Here is a 19,371-nt window from a genome sequence, read left to right on the forward strand (position 1 = left end):
GTTCAGAGCAGAAGCTTTCGCTCGGACACCGGGCCGGGCTTAGTAGCGTGGAGACGAACGAGGGGCTGGAAGAGCACAAGCATGGCATGATGCACCTGAGCTACGAGGCCACCCCATCTCCAAACCTTACCACGGCAAAGGTAAAAATCCCCTGAAAATCCAAGCCTCTCTTCTACCAGCACTTCATCTGCAGACCCCTCTGGYCTGGGATGCAACATGCACTGGGCCGTGGGACCCCTCCTGCGGCTCTCGGCCGGGTCCTCTGGCAAACGCGAAATAGGGATGCTACTCTACAGCGCCAGGCGCGGGGACATTCTGCTCGGCAGCCCGGCTGCGTAGCAGCCTCCGGGGTTGCCCCAAATAGCAGCTTCAGCACCAAGCAGTTCCCCGTCCTCGCGGCGTGCTCTGCTACGGGGCGATGCCCWGCTCTCGGGCAGGGGCTAAGAGACGGCGTGATTTCAGGCAGCAGCAGCAGCRTTTCTGCTAGCGAGGCTGCACACAGCTCACCGTGGGCGCTGCTTTGGGCTCAGCCACGTCTCCTTTATAACTTGGGTTTTCCTGAAAAGTTAAAGAGGGAGATGAGAGACAGCTATCAATCCTCTGACTCGGTCCCTCCAAAACCCTGAGCATGGGGGGGTTATGTCTATTCCTGCCTTCCTYGATCACATCACCAGCAGCCTGAAACAGAGAGAGGAGACCTGCACAGAGGGGATGGCAGGATGCGACCCACTAGCAGACCGGGGACCAGGACAGGGTGAGCCATGACTAGCAGACCCATCTTCTGCTTCATTGCAGCAAGACAAGCACTTGCTGTATATCCTGCAAGGCCCCAGGCTGRGGTCTCACTGAGTGGGATAAGCTAGGCAACAGCAGCCCTGCATGGGGATCTTCTTTCCTCTGCAGATGTTACCTGAACATCTTTTGTTTTAAGGCACCCAAATCCAACAGCCATTTCAGAAACTTAGCGGCAGCCCCAGTATTGGCTGTTTCCATCTTGGCACTGATGGGCAGAGCCCCGGGCGGCTGTATTTAGTCGTCTTCGTGAGTTAGGGAGCACCTCTGACACTTGCACACACTGCGATCCCCCCAGATGCATCTGTGCTCCCCCGACCACAGCGTGCAACGCGAAGGGACTGYTTCTCCCTTGGCTGTGGCAGCGCATCAGTGTTGCATCGACTGCATTTTGCAAGTGCTGAAACCCCTCTGTGCCACTACCAAGAGGCCTTGCACCGGCCTCAGAGGGGAGCAAAAAAATTCAACAGGTGGTGTTTCCAGCCTGAATTTTGCCAATACCTCCTGTGGTCCAGGACAGCTCTGGATGCCCCCAGGGACCAGAGGATGGGGAAGTGCAAAACCTGATCAGAAAGGGTTAGATGCAGCCAAAGAGTCTCCCAGTCCCAGCGCACAAGGAAGCTGTGCTGGTACAATCCCTTGGCCTGGAGCGGGGAAACATAGGAAAGCCCCAGCCTGCCCCGGTCTGCCACCCCCCGGCCGAGTGCCGCCGGCCAAGGGAGGGAGCTGTGAGCAGTGAGTTTGGCAGGTGAACCCCAGCGCTGTGGGGTGGGGGGTTTCAGCAGGGAGAGCCTAAGCCCTGCGAACGGGCAAACAACAACGTTGTTCACGGCCCTGGTCCCAGCGCGCAGCGTTTCTGCCTCCTGCAAGTGAGCAGGAGCTGCCGGGGGGGCCTGGATGCTCCCAGGGGGGCCTGGATGCTCCCAGGGGGGTGGCTCTGGATGCAAAATGGAGCAGGGCCGAGGTGGTCCCAAGAGCATCCCCGGGCAGCTGCAGGACGGGGAGCTTGCTGCTCTGGAGGGACATCGCTGCCCTGTCTATGGGCAGCCTCACGCTCCCTTCGCAAGGGGCGGTAGCAGCAGGCAGGGCAGGTTTCTACGCTCTCTGCTCGCCCCTTACCTCTGCTGCCAGGTAGTTGCCGGTGGCGAGGTGCTTGAAGCGGTACAAGCCGTTCCAGTGCCCGGCTCCCCCGCGGCACGGGTCGTGATGGACCACCTGGAAGAAGCACAGGAGACTCAGCCGGCGGCGTGCACGGTCGGGGCACGTCAGGATGCCATTCCTGCCTCCGACGCTCCGCCTGACCTTGGGCAAACACGCCGGCGATAAGAGCCCTGCCCAATCTCAAAGGCAGCCGTGAGCAAACATACTCGGGGCACGGACCATGGGGAGACAGATGTGGACAAGCCGGAGGGAGGCTCGTCCCCTCGTGGGCGCGCTGGGCAGGGCAGAGCGCGGGCTGCTTGCTGCAGAAACGCACCCCGACGCCATCCGCAGCTCTCGCAGAGCTCGAGCTTTGCGCTGGCTTTCRCTGGTGCAGTCAGGGCTGCCAAACCAGGTGGAAACTCAAGGCTTGAAAGGTTCAGAAGTAACCGCTGCTTCTTGCAAACACCCCCCAGCGCAAACACTGCAACCCCCAGAGGTGCCAGCCACGGGCCCAAAGACAGCTGGGCTGGACGCTGGGACACGGACACGCTCTCCATCCTGTCCCGTCCCGTCCCATCCCGGCTCACCTCCACCTCCCACAGGGCGTTGGAGCTGGTGGCCGAAGTGGCCGACTGCCTCAGGGTGGTGCGGAGGAAGACGTGCAGCTTGCCCTTGTACTCGTCGCAGGTGAGAAACTTCTCCTGCTCGGCGTGGAAGAGCCTCACCACGTCCCCCTGGCACAGGGACACGGCGGTCAGGCCCGGCGGACAAAACCTGCCTCTYGCGACCCAAACGCTGCCCCGAGCCCCGCGGGAGGACACCCCGCCTCGCAGCTGCAGCAGGGGCCGCAGGCACCCCGCACCCGCTGCAACGGCATCGCCCTGCTTCTGCAAATCACTGCTCCGCGCTTCCACTCTCCGAGCTGTAAAATGGGTGCAAAAATACCACTTTACGCCCCTGGAGCGGGCAGAGGCTCGGCTCGCCAATGTGTTTAAGGCATTAACGCCTCCGGGAGGAGGAGGACGCGGTGCACGTGGGAAGGCAGGGATAAGTGCGCGCTTGGGGACGAGGACCTGTAAGATCATCACAATCGATATCCAGCCAGCTGCTTCCTGGAGGACCTCAGACCCGAACAATAGCTCCGCAGGGAAAGTTCCTTTCCCAGGCAACAGTCAGCACTGCTGCGCGGCTAAACCACCTTTTACTGCTCCCAAAATCGTCCTCATAGATGGAAGCCCCTGATGGCACTGTGTCGCATGTTGTCCTCAAGAGCAGATTTATTGTAACAAGGCAGAGGGTAATTTGATGCCCCCTGGGTACCTCCTGCCGGTAAATACTAAAATATCCCACTCTAACTCGCTGTTAAGTGCTGCGAGTGATGAATTCTCCTGGAAGCAAAGATCCCCAGAGGCAGATCTGGCGTCTCCTTCCTCTAGCCTTGTCACGCAGCCAAACGGCTCGTCACACGTCCTGACAGAGCAGGGGGACGGGGGACAGGTCCCCGAGCAGCCCGYGGCGGCAGGACAAACGCCCCTTCCTTACCCCCTTCAGCACTTCCTCCAGGTGGTCGCAGAACTGCATGAAGAGGTTGATTTTCCAGCTGGTGTTACAGTTGACGGAGTTCACCTGTGGAGCAAGGGAGGGAGCTCACAATACCAGAGAAGGAACTGGAAAACAAACAAACAAACAAAAAAAAAAAAGCAACCCCCCCCCCTCCAAAAAACTCCCTAACCCCCCCCAAAACCAGGCAAGCCCCGAAAGCCAGACCCCACGTTTGCAGCCCGGCCTCCCCCGGCTCCCGGTACCTCTTTGCAGCCGGCGTTGTCAGCAAGCTCATAGTTGCTGGCGTGCAGCGGCTGCCCGGCGTTCACGGGGTTCAGGATCACTTTGTCCCCCACAACTACCTGGGGGGGGGGCAAAACGAGGAAGAGGGGAGTGAGGACGAGGCCAGGCGCCCCGTGGCGAAGCGAGCCCGGGCAGGGGGCACACGCGCCCCGCTGCTGCTCAGCTCGGAGCTTTCTGCACTAAACCCCCCAACATCTTCGCTTGGGGACGCTGTCCCTGCACTCACGTTATCTCCGTTGCTCCTCAGCTTCCAGAAGGGCTGGATGAAGAGCCAGGACCCTTCATTGCCGGTGGCGTCCAGTGTCACCCGCATCGCGTTCTTCTCGAGCAGGGCCGGCAGGCGCTTGTTCACCGTTAGGTACTTGTTACTCTTCATGTGGAGGAGCTGCAAAGCCAAACGCCACGGCTGAGCTTCCCACGGCAACAAAGCCCGGGGGCTACGGAGGACCCCAAGGCTGGTCCCTGCCCAGGAGTGACGCCGTGAGCCCCCTTCCAGYGCTGCCCAACTCTCTTGCGCTTGCGTTTGCTCGAATCCGTGCATTTCCCCCCAAAACCCTGTTGGTCGGAGCAGCCGGAGCCTGAAAGCAGAGCGCCGAGCCCACCGGAGGGGAGCGCAAGCACCCGTACCTGTATGACGCTGCCGTATTTCACCACGTCCCCATGCACTTTCTTGTTCTCCGTCTCGTTCTGCTTCTGCTCCATCTGGGCCGCGTGCTGTCCACCAAGAGGAGAAGATGAGAACTTGGCAGGTACCAGCCAGCCAGCCCCAGAGAGGCCACCTCGCCCTCAGCTGTGGCGAGGGCAGAGGACAGGCTGGGACACCACCTCAGCACCCCCGTCCCCCAAATACCCAGGCAYGGTTATATCACTGAATGGTCCAGCAATATAATATGAGGTCCTCGGAGTCTGAGGGCTCAGTCCAGGAGCCCTGCATGGCCCGAGCAGCCGTATGAAGCCGAACGAGCTGGGGCAGCTCTGCGTTTCTGTCACCCAAGGCCGAGACATAAACATCTGCACAAGGAGAAGACAGCAGCCAAGTTTCCCGAAAGCCCCAGCTGGGCAGGTCTTACGGGGAAGCACCAAGCAGGAACCCCGCGCACAGGCAAAGGGCTGGGGAAACACCAGCTATTCCCAGCCTCGGGGCAGCACGGCCGCGGGAACCGGGGATTTGCTGCTGGGCTGAGACCTTGCAGCCCAGGGAGCCACGTTGGCGGTGCCGGGAGATGCGGCAGGTTCTGGCCTGCCGTGGCGGGAGCCGATGGCACCCGCTGGCCCAGACRCGCTGCCAGGCGAGTGCTCACCACCTCCTCGGGCATGCACCGGGCCGYGCCAGCCAGCCCCTCTCTCCAAAACCACAGACATTTTCCATGCAGCCGCTCCAGCAGCCGGCGGGGCGGTGCCGGTGCCCGCGGTGTGAGGCAGGAATTTGCTCCCGGGACGGATCGGCGCGGAAACACCGAGGACACGACTCCTGGTCTGGCAGCTCCCAGACTGAGCGGCAGCCACGGCACAGCCCTGGGGCAGTGCCAGCCCCGGCACTCGCGACTGCATGAGCAGAGGCTGCTCCGGCAGCCAGAGATGGGGGCGAAGAAGGTCCCATCCTGCAGTTGCTAGCGCGGAGGAAATGCAAGGGCAGCTCTCAGGTTTAAGGGAGCCTGGGATGGCCCTGGCAAGGAAGCAAGCATGGCAAGGGATGAAGCTGGCAGCGTATCTGACCTCTCCTGCCCTATTTGCTCCCCTGTTCACCTGAGGAATTGGGAAATAAGCTAAGCTAAGAGCCATGCTCTGCACCTTGCGGGAGGTCCAAAGGGAGAGAAGACRTCGCTGTGCCGCTGCGGAGTGCAGCCAGATGGAGCAGGGGCTCGGAGACCCCCCCATGCCCGTGGCAGGTGCCCTTAACACAGCGATTTAACACGATTTCCCAAGCAGGCATCGCCAGGGCTTCRAATCTGTCTGGTGCACGTTGCTGCATTGCAAACGCTTGGCTGTTTTGAACATTGCTGCAGCTTTAGCTCTCCATCCCCACGCAGCTCTGGGTGAACATTTGGCGCCTTCCACCCCAGGGACATGACCCYGCCGGGCCTCAGAGGTCCAAGCCTGCTCAGACCATCAAGTGGTGGCAGCGGCCATCAGGAACCCRGGGCTGTCGGTTTTGGTTGCCACCAGGCTCAGTCTGTTTAGCAAGGAAAAACCCCACTGAAGCAGAGCGGTGAGCATGAGAGGGGAAAGGAACAATCCCACGGAGCAACACGGCTCCAGCAAGATCAATCACCGTGGCAGCTCCCCCAGCTGCACCTATAATTAGTCAGTTGAGAAAACATCAAGCCTTAAAGCCACTTAAAAACAAAGGCACAAAAGCACGAGCTTGGAAAGGCAACAGCAGGCATCTCAGACCGCCGGGCAGGGTTTCTCCTCGCGACACCTGGGCTGCTTCTATTTCAGGAAATTATCTCCTTGGGTTGAAAGATGTTCTCAGCCCGCAGGAGATGCTGATAAATCAGAGGCTGGATTTCAGCTCCCCGCCAGGATATCAAGGAGCTTCGCAGCAGAGCCAACACGGGAAGCAAATTGCATAAACTCGCGGGCTCGCTTGCTGCTTGGCACGTCAAATGCACTTCTGCATTTCCCAAAAGGGCAACAACAGGAGCAGTGTAGAGGAACAAGGAAATTCCAGAATTTCTTTAAGACAAATAAAGCCAAGGTTCAATCAGCCAGGCTCAGAAACAAGCCCTTCTGTCCACGCACGGCAAGCACAGGTGTTGACATTACAAGTTGCATGCTAGCCGAAAGCAGGAAAATAGAGAGTGTTTCTGTGTGAGGTTAATGTTATGCGGTTACACACAGCAGGATGCACTGACCACGTCTTGGCATCCCCGACGCGAGCGGGATGCTCTTTCCAGATACTTTATTAGACTTCGCTCACCAGGCTCAGCGCAGGCAGAACTGGGGGAACTGTGGGGCCTGTGCTATGCTTGAAGTCTCATTAGATGATTTAACGAATCCCTCCTGAACTTCAGCTCTATGAATCATCCCTGCAGCCTTGCCAGCTGTCTGGTGCGATTATGCAATGTTTAGCATGGGCCTTTTCCAAACCTCATGGAAGTCAACAGGAGCCTGCAACTTCCACAGGCCCTTTGGAGCAGGTCCTGTCCTCAGCGTCTCCCAGGTCGGCCGGCGCGGGCTCGAGAGCCGGGACAGCCTCGTTTATGGCAAAGGCCACGGCGTTTAAAAAGGCTCCTGCTGGCAGYGAGGGGCCAAAGCGCCGGGACCTGCTGCCGCAGGGCTGCTCTCAGCCCTGCTGCCCCGGCGCGGCTCCGCCAGCTCAGCTCTCCGGTGCCCTTTTCCCCTTCCTCCAGGCACCTCTGGGTGCTTTTTCACCCCGGGGAGGTGCTGGGCTGTGCCGGTCGCTGCCGCGGCTGCCAGCTCTGATTTCTGCAGAAATGCTTCTGCTGCTGCCTGAGCTTGCTGGAAACCTCCGTCCCCCCGCAGCGGGGAGGAAGCAGGCAGAGGCAGACAGCGGTGGGGAGAGGAAGCAGAGCAGCATCTTCAAAGGGAGCAGCAGAAGGGCTGAGACTGGGAGCAACAAAAGCATCAGCGGCTGCCTGGCCGCAGCTGTATTTACCGCTCGCCGTCACGGAGCGGACCTAGCCTGGCCGGGCCGCGCTGCCAAGGGCTTCCCCCTGCGCCAAGGACAGACGCGCAGGCATGACACGAAAGCAAAGGAGCGGTCGGGAGCCTGCGACAGGAGCCAAGGTAAATCCGCCTCTTCCCAGGGAGGGGGGAGCACCTCCAAGGCCAGCTAAGAGCATCTCACAACAAGTATAACCTGCAGAGCGACGTGTCTCCCTTGGGGCCTGTCCACCCATTGACCTTAACCCTTCAAGTCTTGCAGATACCACAGCAGAGCAAAGCACCTTACAGAGGTCCTACCTCTACCCCCTTATAAGATGCCACGATTAAGTACAAGCTGATGGCTACTGGAGCCTTTCCTCTAGTACCAAGTGGTTGTGGCTAATGGTCCATGGTGGGAAGAGGGTGGCAAGACAAGAGACAGCGTTGCTGAGATGAGGGACGCCCTGGGTACAGCAAAACCCAAGAGAGGGCCTGCTCTCCCATACACGCTGTTTTCCAGGAAGGAAAACACGTCAGGAACTTCACAGCGAGAGGTTCGGATGTCATCAGCCAACCAACCCATTGGGCTCTCCACCTTGGGGGAAGAGGGTCCCTTGTCCCGCGCAAGCTCTGCTCACCTGGAGTTTCTGCAGCAGCACCACATCAGCGATCTTCTCCTTGTCCTGCTTGGTTTGCTTGGCCTTCCAGTACTGCTTCTGGGCAGAGTAGCGGTTCATGGGACACACTTTGAAGAGGCAATCTGGAACGAGAGGAAGATGAGCATTAGGCTGCACCATCGGCACGGCAGTCGGCAAGCGGTCTGCCTCCTGTGGGGCCGACTTAGGGGGCAGGAGCACATTCGCCTCCAGGACACAGCTCCCATCCCAGGAGCATCCCTGGGAGAAGGCCCTCATAGTGCAGAATGACACGGGCTCCTTCTGGGGGTCCAAACCAGACCTGGCCAGGGCTGGTGGAGAGTCACATCACTTCATATTAGCTGGAGGATTAGTTTCAAATCAGGCTAAATGAGTCCGAGAGTAACTCCACTTCTTGGTCCACTGATAGAAGTGTTTCCATTGGAAACAACCATGCGACTTGGGAAGGAAAACTTTAGGAGGAYAAAAAGCTTTGAGGAAGAGAGTAATAAACAAGCAAGAGGATCCCCCTGGAAGGGAGGCGAAGCCAGCAGGACGCAGGTGCTGCGAGACAGTGAGGAGGGAACATCTCCCCTTCTCATTTATTGCCCTAGACATCAGATATCCCAAGCCAGCAGGACTGAGGGTTACTAGCCCCGTGGTGGCCGTGCCATCGGGATATGCCAGTTTTGCAAACACGCTGTTGCCCTCCTGTGACTACTCGTAAAGAGATTTAATCACCAGTGCTGGAAGCTGTAAGCAACTGCTCCTAAAAATCTGTACGCAAACAACTGCATTTCGAGGCCTACAAGAAACCCTGTTTGGATCTGAAGGGCCCAGTTCTGGATCCCAGTTCCCCAAAACACTTGCAGCGTATCCGTACTGTGCCACATTGCCCCAATTTGCCCATTTTTGCCCACACTGCTCTGGCCAGGATGGGGGTACAGCAGGGACGCCCTCTGCAGCAGTCCCAACAGCCAGGTCCAGGACCAGGACCTGTGAGCTGAAGCAGGAGACCAAATCTTTGGGAATTTTGAGCCAGAGTCTCAATTCGGATCCGGATCAGAAGCTCTGCGGGGTGGGGAGCGAGGGTAGGAAGGGCTCTTTAGCCTGGGTCGCCCTAATTGCTCCTGAAATAGCAGCCCAGAAACTTCAGACACAAAAAGAAAATCACTTCCATCTCTGGCCCGGGGCCCGAGGCGCTGGCAAGCACGTATTTATTTACCTGGGAGTGACGAACAAACAAGCGCGGAGCATGGTTCTCACCGGCTCGGGCCGCTGGGAAGAGGCCAAGTTTCACATTTCGTTTTGCAGGTCTATTTGCTAATGGCAGGTCCCGTGCCAAGGAGCCGTTGCGACGCGGGGCTTTTAATAAGGGGCTCGAGCGCCGCTGCCGCAATGCTTTGCTGCGTTCTCCCACAGCAAGGTGACTCGAACCAGGGCTAGAGAAACGCTTCGGCCACCTGCAGCACCTTAAATCGTTTTCATTAAATTGTTAATTAGGCTGCCAAAGGAGCTGGTGGAAAGCAGAAACTGGGGCGTGGGGGAGAGGGGAAAAAAATAGAGCTATTAAGAGKCAGGTGCAAAGGCAGCCCCTGGCTCCGAGCGCACCCCAACCGGAGGGGCTCTTTGACACCCGGAGCTGAGCGTTGCTGCTCCCCGTCTCTTAATACAAAGCCTCGTTTTGCAAATGGGGAAACCGAGGCACGGAGCAATTCCAGTGGTTTGCACAAAGGCAGGATCCAGCAAAGCTCATGTTGGGCACTGAAGACTTTGGTGCTCCGGCCTCAGCGCTGAGGATCTTCCGCAAGGCGGGCGGAAAAGCCGGCGGCCGAGGAAAGCTCCCACGTTAGCGCTGCCCGGCGAGGGGAGCGAGCGCGGGAGAGCGCACACGCTCCGAAGTAGGTCAGGGCCGGGGCGAAGCCGTTGGGGACCAGCGCAGCCGCAGAGGCAAAGCTGCCCCGCGAACCCGCAGGGGCGGAACCGGCGCGTTTCCGGCAGAGGCAGAACAAAAGCATCCTGCGGCGTGCAAGGCGCTGCGGGCACCGGCGAGCGCGCGGCACCGCCGGGCCGGGCCGCTCCGCTCCGGCCCTGGGGTGCGTTGGCCGCTGCATCTGCTCGCGTGCAAAGGGCCGCTGGAAAGCGAACCAGCAGCCCCCCGAGCCCCCCTGCCGTCACCCGCCCCGCCAAGCGCGGGATTTAAGCGCCTTATTTGCTTTTTCCTAACGTGCCTGAACGCAGGGCCGGGAAGAGCCTTGCGAGAAGGAAAGAAACCATGAGAAAAGCAAATAAAAGAGGTGCCAGGCGGCTTTTGGAGGCCCGGCCAAGCCCAGGCGCTACGCAGGCAGCGGAGCCGGGCATTCCTCGCCCCGCAGGGACAAGCTCCCGCGGTGGGTTTCGGCGTTTCCAAAAAACCATTTGGGCCCGACTCTCCCTTTCGATGCAGCGTCGAGGCACGGAGGGAGCAGTCGCCCCTTCTGCTGCGGGAGACGGGCCCCGTCCCCACGTCCCCRGCTGAGCCGGGACCCGCGGCCGCGTTACGGCGGCGCAGGATAGGGCAGGGTCCGGCCACAGGATATGGGGACGGCAACCGCACATTAAAGTCCTCTTAAGCCTCTTGCCGCTGCTGCAGGGAAACAGAATCGGTCTGTTGTTTTTACCTTCCTCGGTCTGTTGTTTTTACCTTCCCCGCAGCGATAGCTATCGACAAGGGAGACCGCTACTTTTCCGGCCATTAAAACAAGCGGCTGGATATCCTGATAGGGTTTGCACGGAGCAGAGCGGAGTCTAGACCAGACCTGAGTCTGGAAAAGAGATTCGACACCCGCCCATGTCCGGGAAGGGAGATAGCGGGGCGCTGGGATGGGGAACCTGCCCGACGCCGCGACGTAGCACAGGCCTCCCTGCAACTGCTTCCAGCTGCTCCCATCCGGCCATGGGAAAAGTTCGCCGATGTCCGGGAGCATGACGGCTCCCAAGGCTGTGGGACTCGCCGTGGAGCTGTGAATCCATGCGTGCGCATGCACAGCGTCCGGTTAATCGGCCCCATGCACAAAACAGCAGCGACGGCTGCATTGCTGCTCTGACTGCAAAATAAACCAAATCAAAAATCCCCATCCAACGTGGCCCGTGCAGGAGCACGAGGTGCTCCGGACACTAGGAATCAAACCAGCCCGGGAAGCTCCTTGGGAAAAGCCTCCTCCCCGGCGCTTTGCAGCGCGCCGTGCACACAGGGCGCACCGTGAACAACAGCAACGTTGCCCAGGTCGCTGCAACGTAGGGCAGAAACGAGACGCTCCAGGCTCGGAGCAGCCGTTTGCTTGCGGCAACCYGGGAGCCCGAAGGTCGAGGCTGCGGGAGGAGCACGGACACCGTCCCGTTGGCCTCGCCGGCTCTCCTCCTCCTCGCTCCGGCACGGGATGGGGATCCCCATCTCAAATATTCGCCCTGCCCTGCACCGTGCCGGGAGCCGTGGGCGCTCGGCACCTCGCGGGCCTGCCCCGGGCTTGCAAAACCACGCGGCGAAGCTCAGGGAAGCCGGAGGCGCGATCCGTTTCCGCAGGYCAGGAGCTGCCCCGGCCCTGCACTGACTCATCCCTGCTCCCGCCGTGCCCTGGCCGTGGGCGAGCGGCTCGCGCTCGGGGCTGCCCCTTGCCGGCGAGCGCTGCTCCGCGCACGGCAGCCGGGAACGTGACGGCCGAGGACGGGCAGGGATTTAACGTCTCTCCCTGAGCCCCACCTGCCTTGCAAAAGCGCAGCTTAATCCCCCTGCTCTCTCGGAGGCGCAGCCAAGCACCAAGTAATTAGCGCTCAGCGCTAACGGGCTTGGCAAGAAACAGCGTGCCGGGCGCAGCCGCCCCTCCGCCTGCCCCCTCCCGCCCTCTCCCCCCGCGCGCGGGATGCTCGGCCGCGGGCGTCCCTCGGCACGCGCCCCGGCTCAGCCGGAGGGAGGGAGGGAAGGAAGGAGGGAGGGAGGACGCGCGCGGGCCCCGGGCTCACCTCGAAACTTCTTGGGCGGGTTGTCCAGGTCGCCGGCCGCCGGCTCCACCACGCACCGGTCGTCCACCAGCCTGCGCGGGGGGGAGGACAAGAGGGGGAGCAGAGGTTCAGAGCGGGCAGCGAGCGTGGCGGCCGCGTCAAAAAGCCTCGTCTCCCGTTTTCTACCCATTTGCACTCTATAAATATTTATATTATATTTATTTTTCATTATTGCCCCTTAGGGCCATGGCCCCTTGCCGGGAGGGCAGAGCCACCGGCGCCGCCGAGCTGGCTCGATTAACGGGTGCAAAAGAGGCAACGCGGCGATGGGGGAGCTCGGAGCCGCGGGCTGGGGACGCTGCCCACGCCGCCCCCCTTCCCCTTCTCACCATTTCACCCTTAATCTGGCAAAACAGGCCGCGTTCAGCCTTCACGCAACGATCCTCCGCCCGGGAGCGAAGCGCCATGGGGTTTAATGCCACTGGAGGCAGCGGGGGCTCTCGGAAACCCCTCGTTAGTCGTCATCTGATCGGCGGTGCCGGCTCTGCCCATCGGACACGTTGCATCTCCCCCGTCCCCCTCCTCCCCTTGTTTTCCCAGCGCTGAGCAAAATCCCGCGGGTCCTGCTCCGGATGCCGAGGACCCTCCCCGCGATTTGGGGACAAACGGGATGCTGCCGAGCCGAGGAACTGGACGGGCCGGGTCCCACCAGCCTCTCCCCTCCGGCTGGCAGAGCCCGGAGCGTGGGAGCCGGCCAGACTCCGCGGCAAAGCTTTCAAGGGAACAAGGTGCTCCAGCGAGACAGGCTCTACCCGCTCGCCCGCTTTGCGCCGCGAGAAACCGCTGCGGGAGCCACCTCCCCGCCGCGGGAGCTTGTCCCCACCCGTGGAGGGCTGGATCCCGGCAGCCGATCGGCCGGCGAGCGGAGGAAGGAACGCACCCAGGACGCAATCCCGGCGGGAGCACCGCGGGGGAAGCCGGTTCCCTGGAACCGGAGGCAGGATGAGGCGCAGAGAAAGCGAGCGAGCTCACGCCCATCCCGGGGCTCTTGCTGCCGAGCCGCGTGCTGAATACATAGTCGTGCACGTGCCAAAGAGCCGCTACCGACAGCGACGCGGGGTGACGCCTTGGGAGCTCCGAGACTGTAAACCCCAGAAATCATGCGGTTTCAATGAACACTTTGAGCTTTTCGGTGGACAGGGGCTGCCTTGGCTTTGCAAGCACCCGTGGTTGGCAGTGCAGGGGGTACCGGGCTCTGGACCAGGGACTGCCCAAAAGGCAGTGCTTTTTCCATGGGCTGCGACAGCAGGGAAGGAGTCAGGCACATTCCCAAACTCCTGCAGGGCAGAGACTTGGAAAGGCAGGGAAAAGGTGAAGAAAGAAGGGGAAAAGCGGAACAGAGGGCCGTACCGCATGCACCCACCACGCAGGCGGTGCAGGAGATGCGCAAAGCCTCGGCCCAGCCCCGATGCCAGCTGTCGCCTGTTTTGGTTTCCACTGTTATTACCCTTAAAGCCTGTGTTGCCCAAACATTGCCGGAGTCAAACGAGAGCTATTTGCTTGTACACAAATACGAGGGCTTCCCCCTCCGGATTTGGAAACCAGGCTCCCCTCCCCAAGGTCCCTGATTACAGCCTCCCCGGCCCGCTCTGCCCCACTCTGGCTCGGGTTATGGACGGAGATGGACGAAGTCTCCTGCCCGGCATCTCCGAGACTGCGGCAGGGCCGGGGGCTGCAGCAGCCTCCCCCGCCGAGTTCGAGCCRCCAAACACCGACCTGCAGCAAGTGCCCCGTTCCCTCCAGGGCCTGCAAGAGCAGGCGGCCTCATTCGTTTACACACTTGAAAAAAAAGAAAAAAGAAATAGAAAAAAAAAGAAAAAAAAGAGTCTTCCGTCATGGCTAGGGGTCTCCGAGGAAGCATCTGACCTGCGTGGCCCGTTTCCAGTGTCGAAGTAAACAGCGCCGATTTGCAAAACTCAGGAATCTTCCACCCACACCAGCTCCGGCTTGAAAGTTTGCCTGCAACGTCTCCGTGCCCAGCATTACTGATCCATAGCACAGCATGGGAGATAGTGACCTGCCAGGCTAGAAGTCTTAATTAGTTAATGATCTCAAAGCAGCTTCAGCGTCTTTAATCCCGGGATTACATGCTTTGCAGGAACGCAAAGTATTATTTTTATTAAACTGATACTGCAGACTAACATTCTTCAGGAAAAATTGCCGAAAATAAAAGGATTCTGACATGGTGGACATGAGTCACCTGTGTTGCTGCTGGGGCCAGGAGGCGATTCGGCTAATAACCGGCATTAGCGCGGCGGGGTGGTGTAAAGCAGAGCTCCCTCCTCTGCCATTAGAGCAGCAGGAGCTCTCCGCCGCTCCGAACCGCGGGCAGGACGCTGGGCACGGAGGTAACGGCACCAACCTTTTCTCAGGTGTTCGCAAAAAAACAGGCTCTTAGGGCCTGAACGCCTGGAGGAAGAGCCCGGGAGAAGCAGCAGGCTGGTGCATCAGTAAAACCCTCACGTTTCGCCTTTTGCAGTTACCCCCGGGGAGCAGCCGGGGCCTGATCCCGCGCGTCGCCCTGGGCGCAGCAACGCGCGCGCGAGCATCTGGTTAGCTTTAAACMGTGCAAGTCAGCGCAAGTGGTTCCAGTGGGGCTTTCGGCATGCTTAAAATCGAGCACAAAGTGATCTCCTGGAGGGGGGCCAGCGTGCTTGGCCTCGCGCGAGGCAGAGCCTCCGCCGGAGCTCGGGGGGGAGCAGCTTTCCCGGTGCTGGAATCCGCATCGATCCGACACCCCTCGCCCTCCCCGGGGACGGCGGCCAGCTGGGGCCGAGGCGGAAGAGCCGCTCATGTGGAAAAAAAAAGCTAACCTGCTCCCGAGAAGAAAAGGGAGCTTTTCACCGCCGTGCCGTGGAAAGGGGTAACGCCACCCCTGCGGGTGGGCGCAGCGCTCCCACCCCGGCACGTCGCTCCCCGGACGGGAGGGACCCCAACGGGAGCTGCCTCGAGGCTGGGGCCGTCGCCGCGGGCAGGGCCACGGCAGCAAAAATAAAGCCAGCCAACGCAGGGCGGCCGCAAAAACGCAGGCTTTCAACCCGCCGCCCCGCCGTCGGGAGGAGGAAACGGCGCCCGGCCGCGCGCGTTCCTCCTTTGAACGGACGCAAGCTCCTCCCGACCCGGCGGGGCTGAAGTTACCCTTTAACCAGCTGCGTTTCCCCAAACCGCTCCACCCTGTAAATCCACCTGCAATCACAACTGCAGCTATCGGAGGTGTTATTTTACATGCAACGGCCGGCTCCCGTTCGGGCAGGTCTGGCACCGGCCCTTCCCCTCCGCAAGCCGGCGGTGCCAGGCTGCCGGTCCCCGAGCCCGCGGGGTGCCCAGGGATGGGGACAACCCCGGAGCAGAGCCCGCCGGTGAGCGCCCGGGCTGATGGCACCTTTCTACCCAGGGGACACGAGGCGAGGGAAGGCACCGCTCGCGGCACCGGCATCACCGCGTTGACCCAGCTGGAGCAGGGATCGAGCCGAGGTCTCCGAGCTCCTCTTCCTGCTTGGCTGCGGATTTGCTTTGCACAGATAATCCCTGCAGCACGCCCCGGGGCGGCAGCTACTCCTCCGCCCTGGAGCAGGATCCGGGCCCGTTTCAAACGGGTGTTTCCTTATCCAGCTCCCAAAGAGGCAGATCTCCTGGAGCAAACCTAGCAGGGTTCACTGGCAGGTGCCGGGGGCGCTGGAGAAACCCTTCATTGGCAGCAGCAGCAAAGCCACAGCGGTGAAGCCAGGCCATCCCGCAGGTTGTCCCCCGCCTCCTGGCAGAGCAGGGACCTCTAAATCCAGCCAAGAGGGAAGATGAGACCATGCTCGGGTCCCTGCATCCAGCAAGCTCCTCCTGGGCCATGTCCTGTGCCATCAAAACCACTCTGGGCAACTCTGATACCTGTCCCGTTCCCCCCGACTTTCCTAAGGGAACGTGATGCCCCTGAGGCGCAGCCAGGAGATGCGACCAGCAAAGTGGCTGCCCTCAACGCAGGTCTCCTGCCACGTTTGGTTGCTGCTGCTGCTGCTGCGGAGCTGTTAAGTGATCTCCTGGGAGCGCACAGCAAGACCTAAGTAACCGCTGTTTGGTCTATCTTTAGCATTTTAGCTAGTTTGGGTATTTTGGCTCAGCGCGTGCCCATCCAGCCGAGCACTGGAGCGCACACAAGTATTCCCCACCCTTCAGCAGGATGTTTTTCCTCCTTAAAAGCGCGCGCTCGCTGCAGACAGCCTCCGTGGGAGGAAGGGTTTCTGCCCCGGGGCCTTTGCTGGCGCAGCTCAGGGAGGGAGGTCGCGGGCGGAGGAGGCTCAGCAGCGAGGTTCAGCCCTGGGAGCTGCTCTGCCTCTGCACCAGCCCCCTCYGTCGCCCTCGACAGGTTCCCTTCACAAAAGGAGGAAAGTGACCACTTAAGACAACGGAAACTTTTAAGATTAGTATTAACCAAGGGCCTGATGCAGCTACGTGCTCGTGCCGGGCTCCTGCTTTGCAAGGGACCCCCTGGACTCAGGAAACCTATCTGCAGAGCCGAGTCCGGTCCCGCGCGAGCAGCCCCAAGCGCTCGGCTTCCCGACACAGGCTGGAGAGCAGCATGGGGCTGCGCATTCCTGACAAATATTCCTCCACGCACCCGATGGTCAGCAAAACGCTGGGCTGATGCTTTCGTGGTGGAGCAGTCAAGAGCCCGACAAGCTCCTGCAGGAGATGGGACTCCAGTTTGCTGCCTCTGAAGGACGCACATCCAGGGGTCAGCAAACAGCCCCTTTACCAAGGTCCAGCAGCCAAGGACCTTCCTTATCCAGCCCATTTCCCTGCAGACCAGGGCCAGGCTTCACCCTACCTCTGGCATTTAAGGACTCCAAGACCTGCTGCTCCTCCCACCAGCTGTGCGTCCCCAGCACAGACACCTGGGGACAGACAGAGCCCTGCATGCCCTGATGGCACCTCCTGCAAGCACCACCAGGTTTATATTTAGGTCTTTCTCATAGCCGCATCAGGAAGCCCTGGTGACACCAGCAGAGCTGGTGCAAGAGCTCAGCTAGGCTGGCAGGACACCAGCGCTTTGCAGGTAAATCAGGGTACGYCACTGCACAGGGCGCTCGCAGCCGGCACCTGGAAACATCCTGAACCTCTCCAGTTCAACCGAGGATCCTGCTGCCGATCCCCAGCTTGGAACGCCCTCACCTCTCCCTGCCGTGAGGGCAGATGGTGGCACGGCTGGACAGACGGAGCGCTTCCGGCAGGGCGCTCAGCCGGGCATGCAGCGCCGGTGCTGGGGTTAGCTGAGCTATTTGCCTTGCAAACGAGCCAAACAAGGTCCCCCACGGGGAGCAGGGCTAGGGAGAAGCACTCTCAGTGAGTCACCCCGGCCCTTATCGCAGGAGTGATTTAAGGTGCGGTTGGGTCTCCCAGGCCGCTGGGCACAAGGGAAAACAGTTGCAAAGGGTGGGAAACAACCCGGATAAAACAGAGCCGCAGAAAAGTGGGGCTGGCCAGCAAAAGCCAGCGGCGAAGCTCRAGTCTCTCAAAGGCAGCCCCACTTTTCAAATGCTTATAAATAAGATTAGAGAAGCACCCTGCAAAAGGGGGACCTGGGGGTCAGAGTTACAAAGAGAGTGGAGCTCCAAAGCATCTAAATGCCTCTAGATTTGGCTCCTGGAGAGCTATTAGGACATGCTGCACAGGCTAAAAATCCAGCATCAGGTCCCACAGGATCATCCTCCGCATCTGATTTCACAGACAGGCTCAGAGGGTGCTCAGTGCCGAGCTGTCGCGGTTACAGACCCTGCCTCGTGACGTCTTGTGCTGAGAAAGCAGGCCAGCGATGAGGAGACCTCTCCAAAAACGACCTTGGGGAAGTTTTCCCACCCGTTCAGGGCCACGGGCCGGGCGTGCACATGTGCGCCGAGGTCTGGGTGCAGACGGGCTCACGGTCTGCACTTGCAGGAGGGAACCTCACGCTCAGCGCTGCATGGTTGCACGCACAGAGATATTTGTGTCCGTGCACGTGCCCATCCATGCATGGCGGCGCGATTTGGGGCAGCCTCACACGGATGGCCGGATGCAGACTTGGGTGCGCATGAAGCAAGAGACTGCATGTGCCGAGCAGCGGCTGCGCGAATGCGTGTAGGCGAAGGTATGCACGTCTCCGGTTATACGCAGGCATGTGGGAGCAAGTGCATTCATCTCCGATTATACAGTCGGGCAGCTCCTACCCCAGGAATCCCATCCAAGTCCGCATTCCTGGCTGATCTCACACTTGCACGTGCAACGTGGGGCAGGCGCGCTGGCACGGACCCATCTCCTCGAAGCAGCACCGGCACCGCTCGGGGCTGCAGGGCAAGGTCTGGGCCCCGGCTTTGAAAAGCCGGACAGCCCTGGGAGCAGCAGTGTTCCCAGCCACGTAAGCAGTAATCCCCTAAGGATTACACTATGGAAAAGGCCACCCACCCCCAGCGGCGCCCGGCAGACCTCGCCGCGTCGGGGACACGGCCTCTCCTGGCACCACAGGGCAGACACTCACAGCAGAAGCGAGGGAAGCCCGTGTCCGGGGAAAAGCACGTTTAAAGGTCTTATCCTGGCTTTGCCCACCTGCTGCTTTAGCAACACTGCTGGCTTGCACAGAAACACTAGGAACATGGGACAGGTCCCCGAGATCTCTGCTTGTCCCCCCAGACCCACTTGCCGGTGGCTGATGCATCCAGGGGGCTGCAAGGAGGCGGCTCAGCCTGGACCCTCGTGGCCACCCAGCTCCCCCCAGCACCAGCCAGGGCCACCTTGGGCTGATGCCTCCTGCCTGGATCAAATGCAGCCAGGTGAACCAGACCCCGGTGCCCAGAGGCACCACCAGCGCCGTGCGAGGTGGCAAGCAAAAGCCAGGCACTGTCCCAGCAGACTGCAGCCTCCAGCCGTGCCAAACGGGGCAGAAAGCACTTTGAAAAGTCATTTAATCACCCTGCGCCCCAAGGAAGGATCACGGCTGCCTAAGTCCCCAGGTCAGACTCGTGCACAGCCCCTTCCTCGTCCCACCGACCCCTCACGCCGCCCAGCGCCGAGCTCCCTGGCCAGCTACAAAGCCTCCCCCCGCCGCGAGCCGCCGTTTAAACCCATCTCGTCCCCCCCAGCCCCAAAGCGGGGAGAAGTTTCCGCCCGGGGCTGCCGGAGAGGGGGGGCTGCAGGGTCCCCCCGGGGCAGCATCCTGCCCCCGGCAGGACGGGGCGCCGGAGCCTCCCCCAGCCTCCCAGCCCGCTCCCCGCCGCGCCGCCGCCGCTGCAACACCTGGAGGCTTCCGGCCCCTCTGCCCGCAGCCTCCAGCCCAGCGCTACCT

At 60.8% G+C, this 19,371-nt stretch overlaps 1 protein-coding gene across 2 annotated transcripts in view; it reads right to left on the bottom strand.

Annotated features, from left to right (window-relative positions):
* ITPR3 (inositol 1,4,5-trisphosphate receptor type 3) overlaps window positions 1-19,371 on the bottom strand; it is a 44,360-nt gene that overhangs the window by 24,477 nt on the left and 512 nt on the right. For both annotated transcript variants that reach the window (XM_026056665.1, XM_026056664.1), the window contains exons 2-10: window positions 12,027-12,097; window positions 8,031-8,152; window positions 4,408-4,494; window positions 4,007-4,165; window positions 3,741-3,839; window positions 3,478-3,561; window positions 2,523-2,669; window positions 1,912-2,007; window positions 508-558 (exon numbers count right to left, since the gene is read on the bottom strand). In XM_026056665.1, the coding sequence (XP_025912450.1) occupies window positions 508-558; window positions 1,912-2,007; window positions 2,523-2,669; window positions 3,478-3,561; window positions 3,741-3,839; window positions 4,007-4,165; window positions 4,408-4,494; window positions 8,031-8,152; window positions 12,027-12,097 (916 nt within the window). The remainder of the gene's footprint in view (window positions 1-507; window positions 559-1,911; window positions 2,008-2,522; window positions 2,670-3,477; window positions 3,562-3,740; window positions 3,840-4,006; window positions 4,166-4,407; window positions 4,495-8,030; window positions 8,153-12,026; window positions 12,098-19,371) is intronic.

The sequence above is a fragment of the Apteryx rowi genome, unplaced genomic scaffold, assembly GCF_003343035.1.
Source record: "Apteryx rowi isolate R43461 unplaced genomic scaffold, aptRow1 scaffold_132, whole genome shotgun sequence".
NCBI classification, from domain to species: domain Eukaryota; kingdom Metazoa; phylum Chordata; class Aves; order Apterygiformes; family Apterygidae; genus Apteryx; species Apteryx rowi.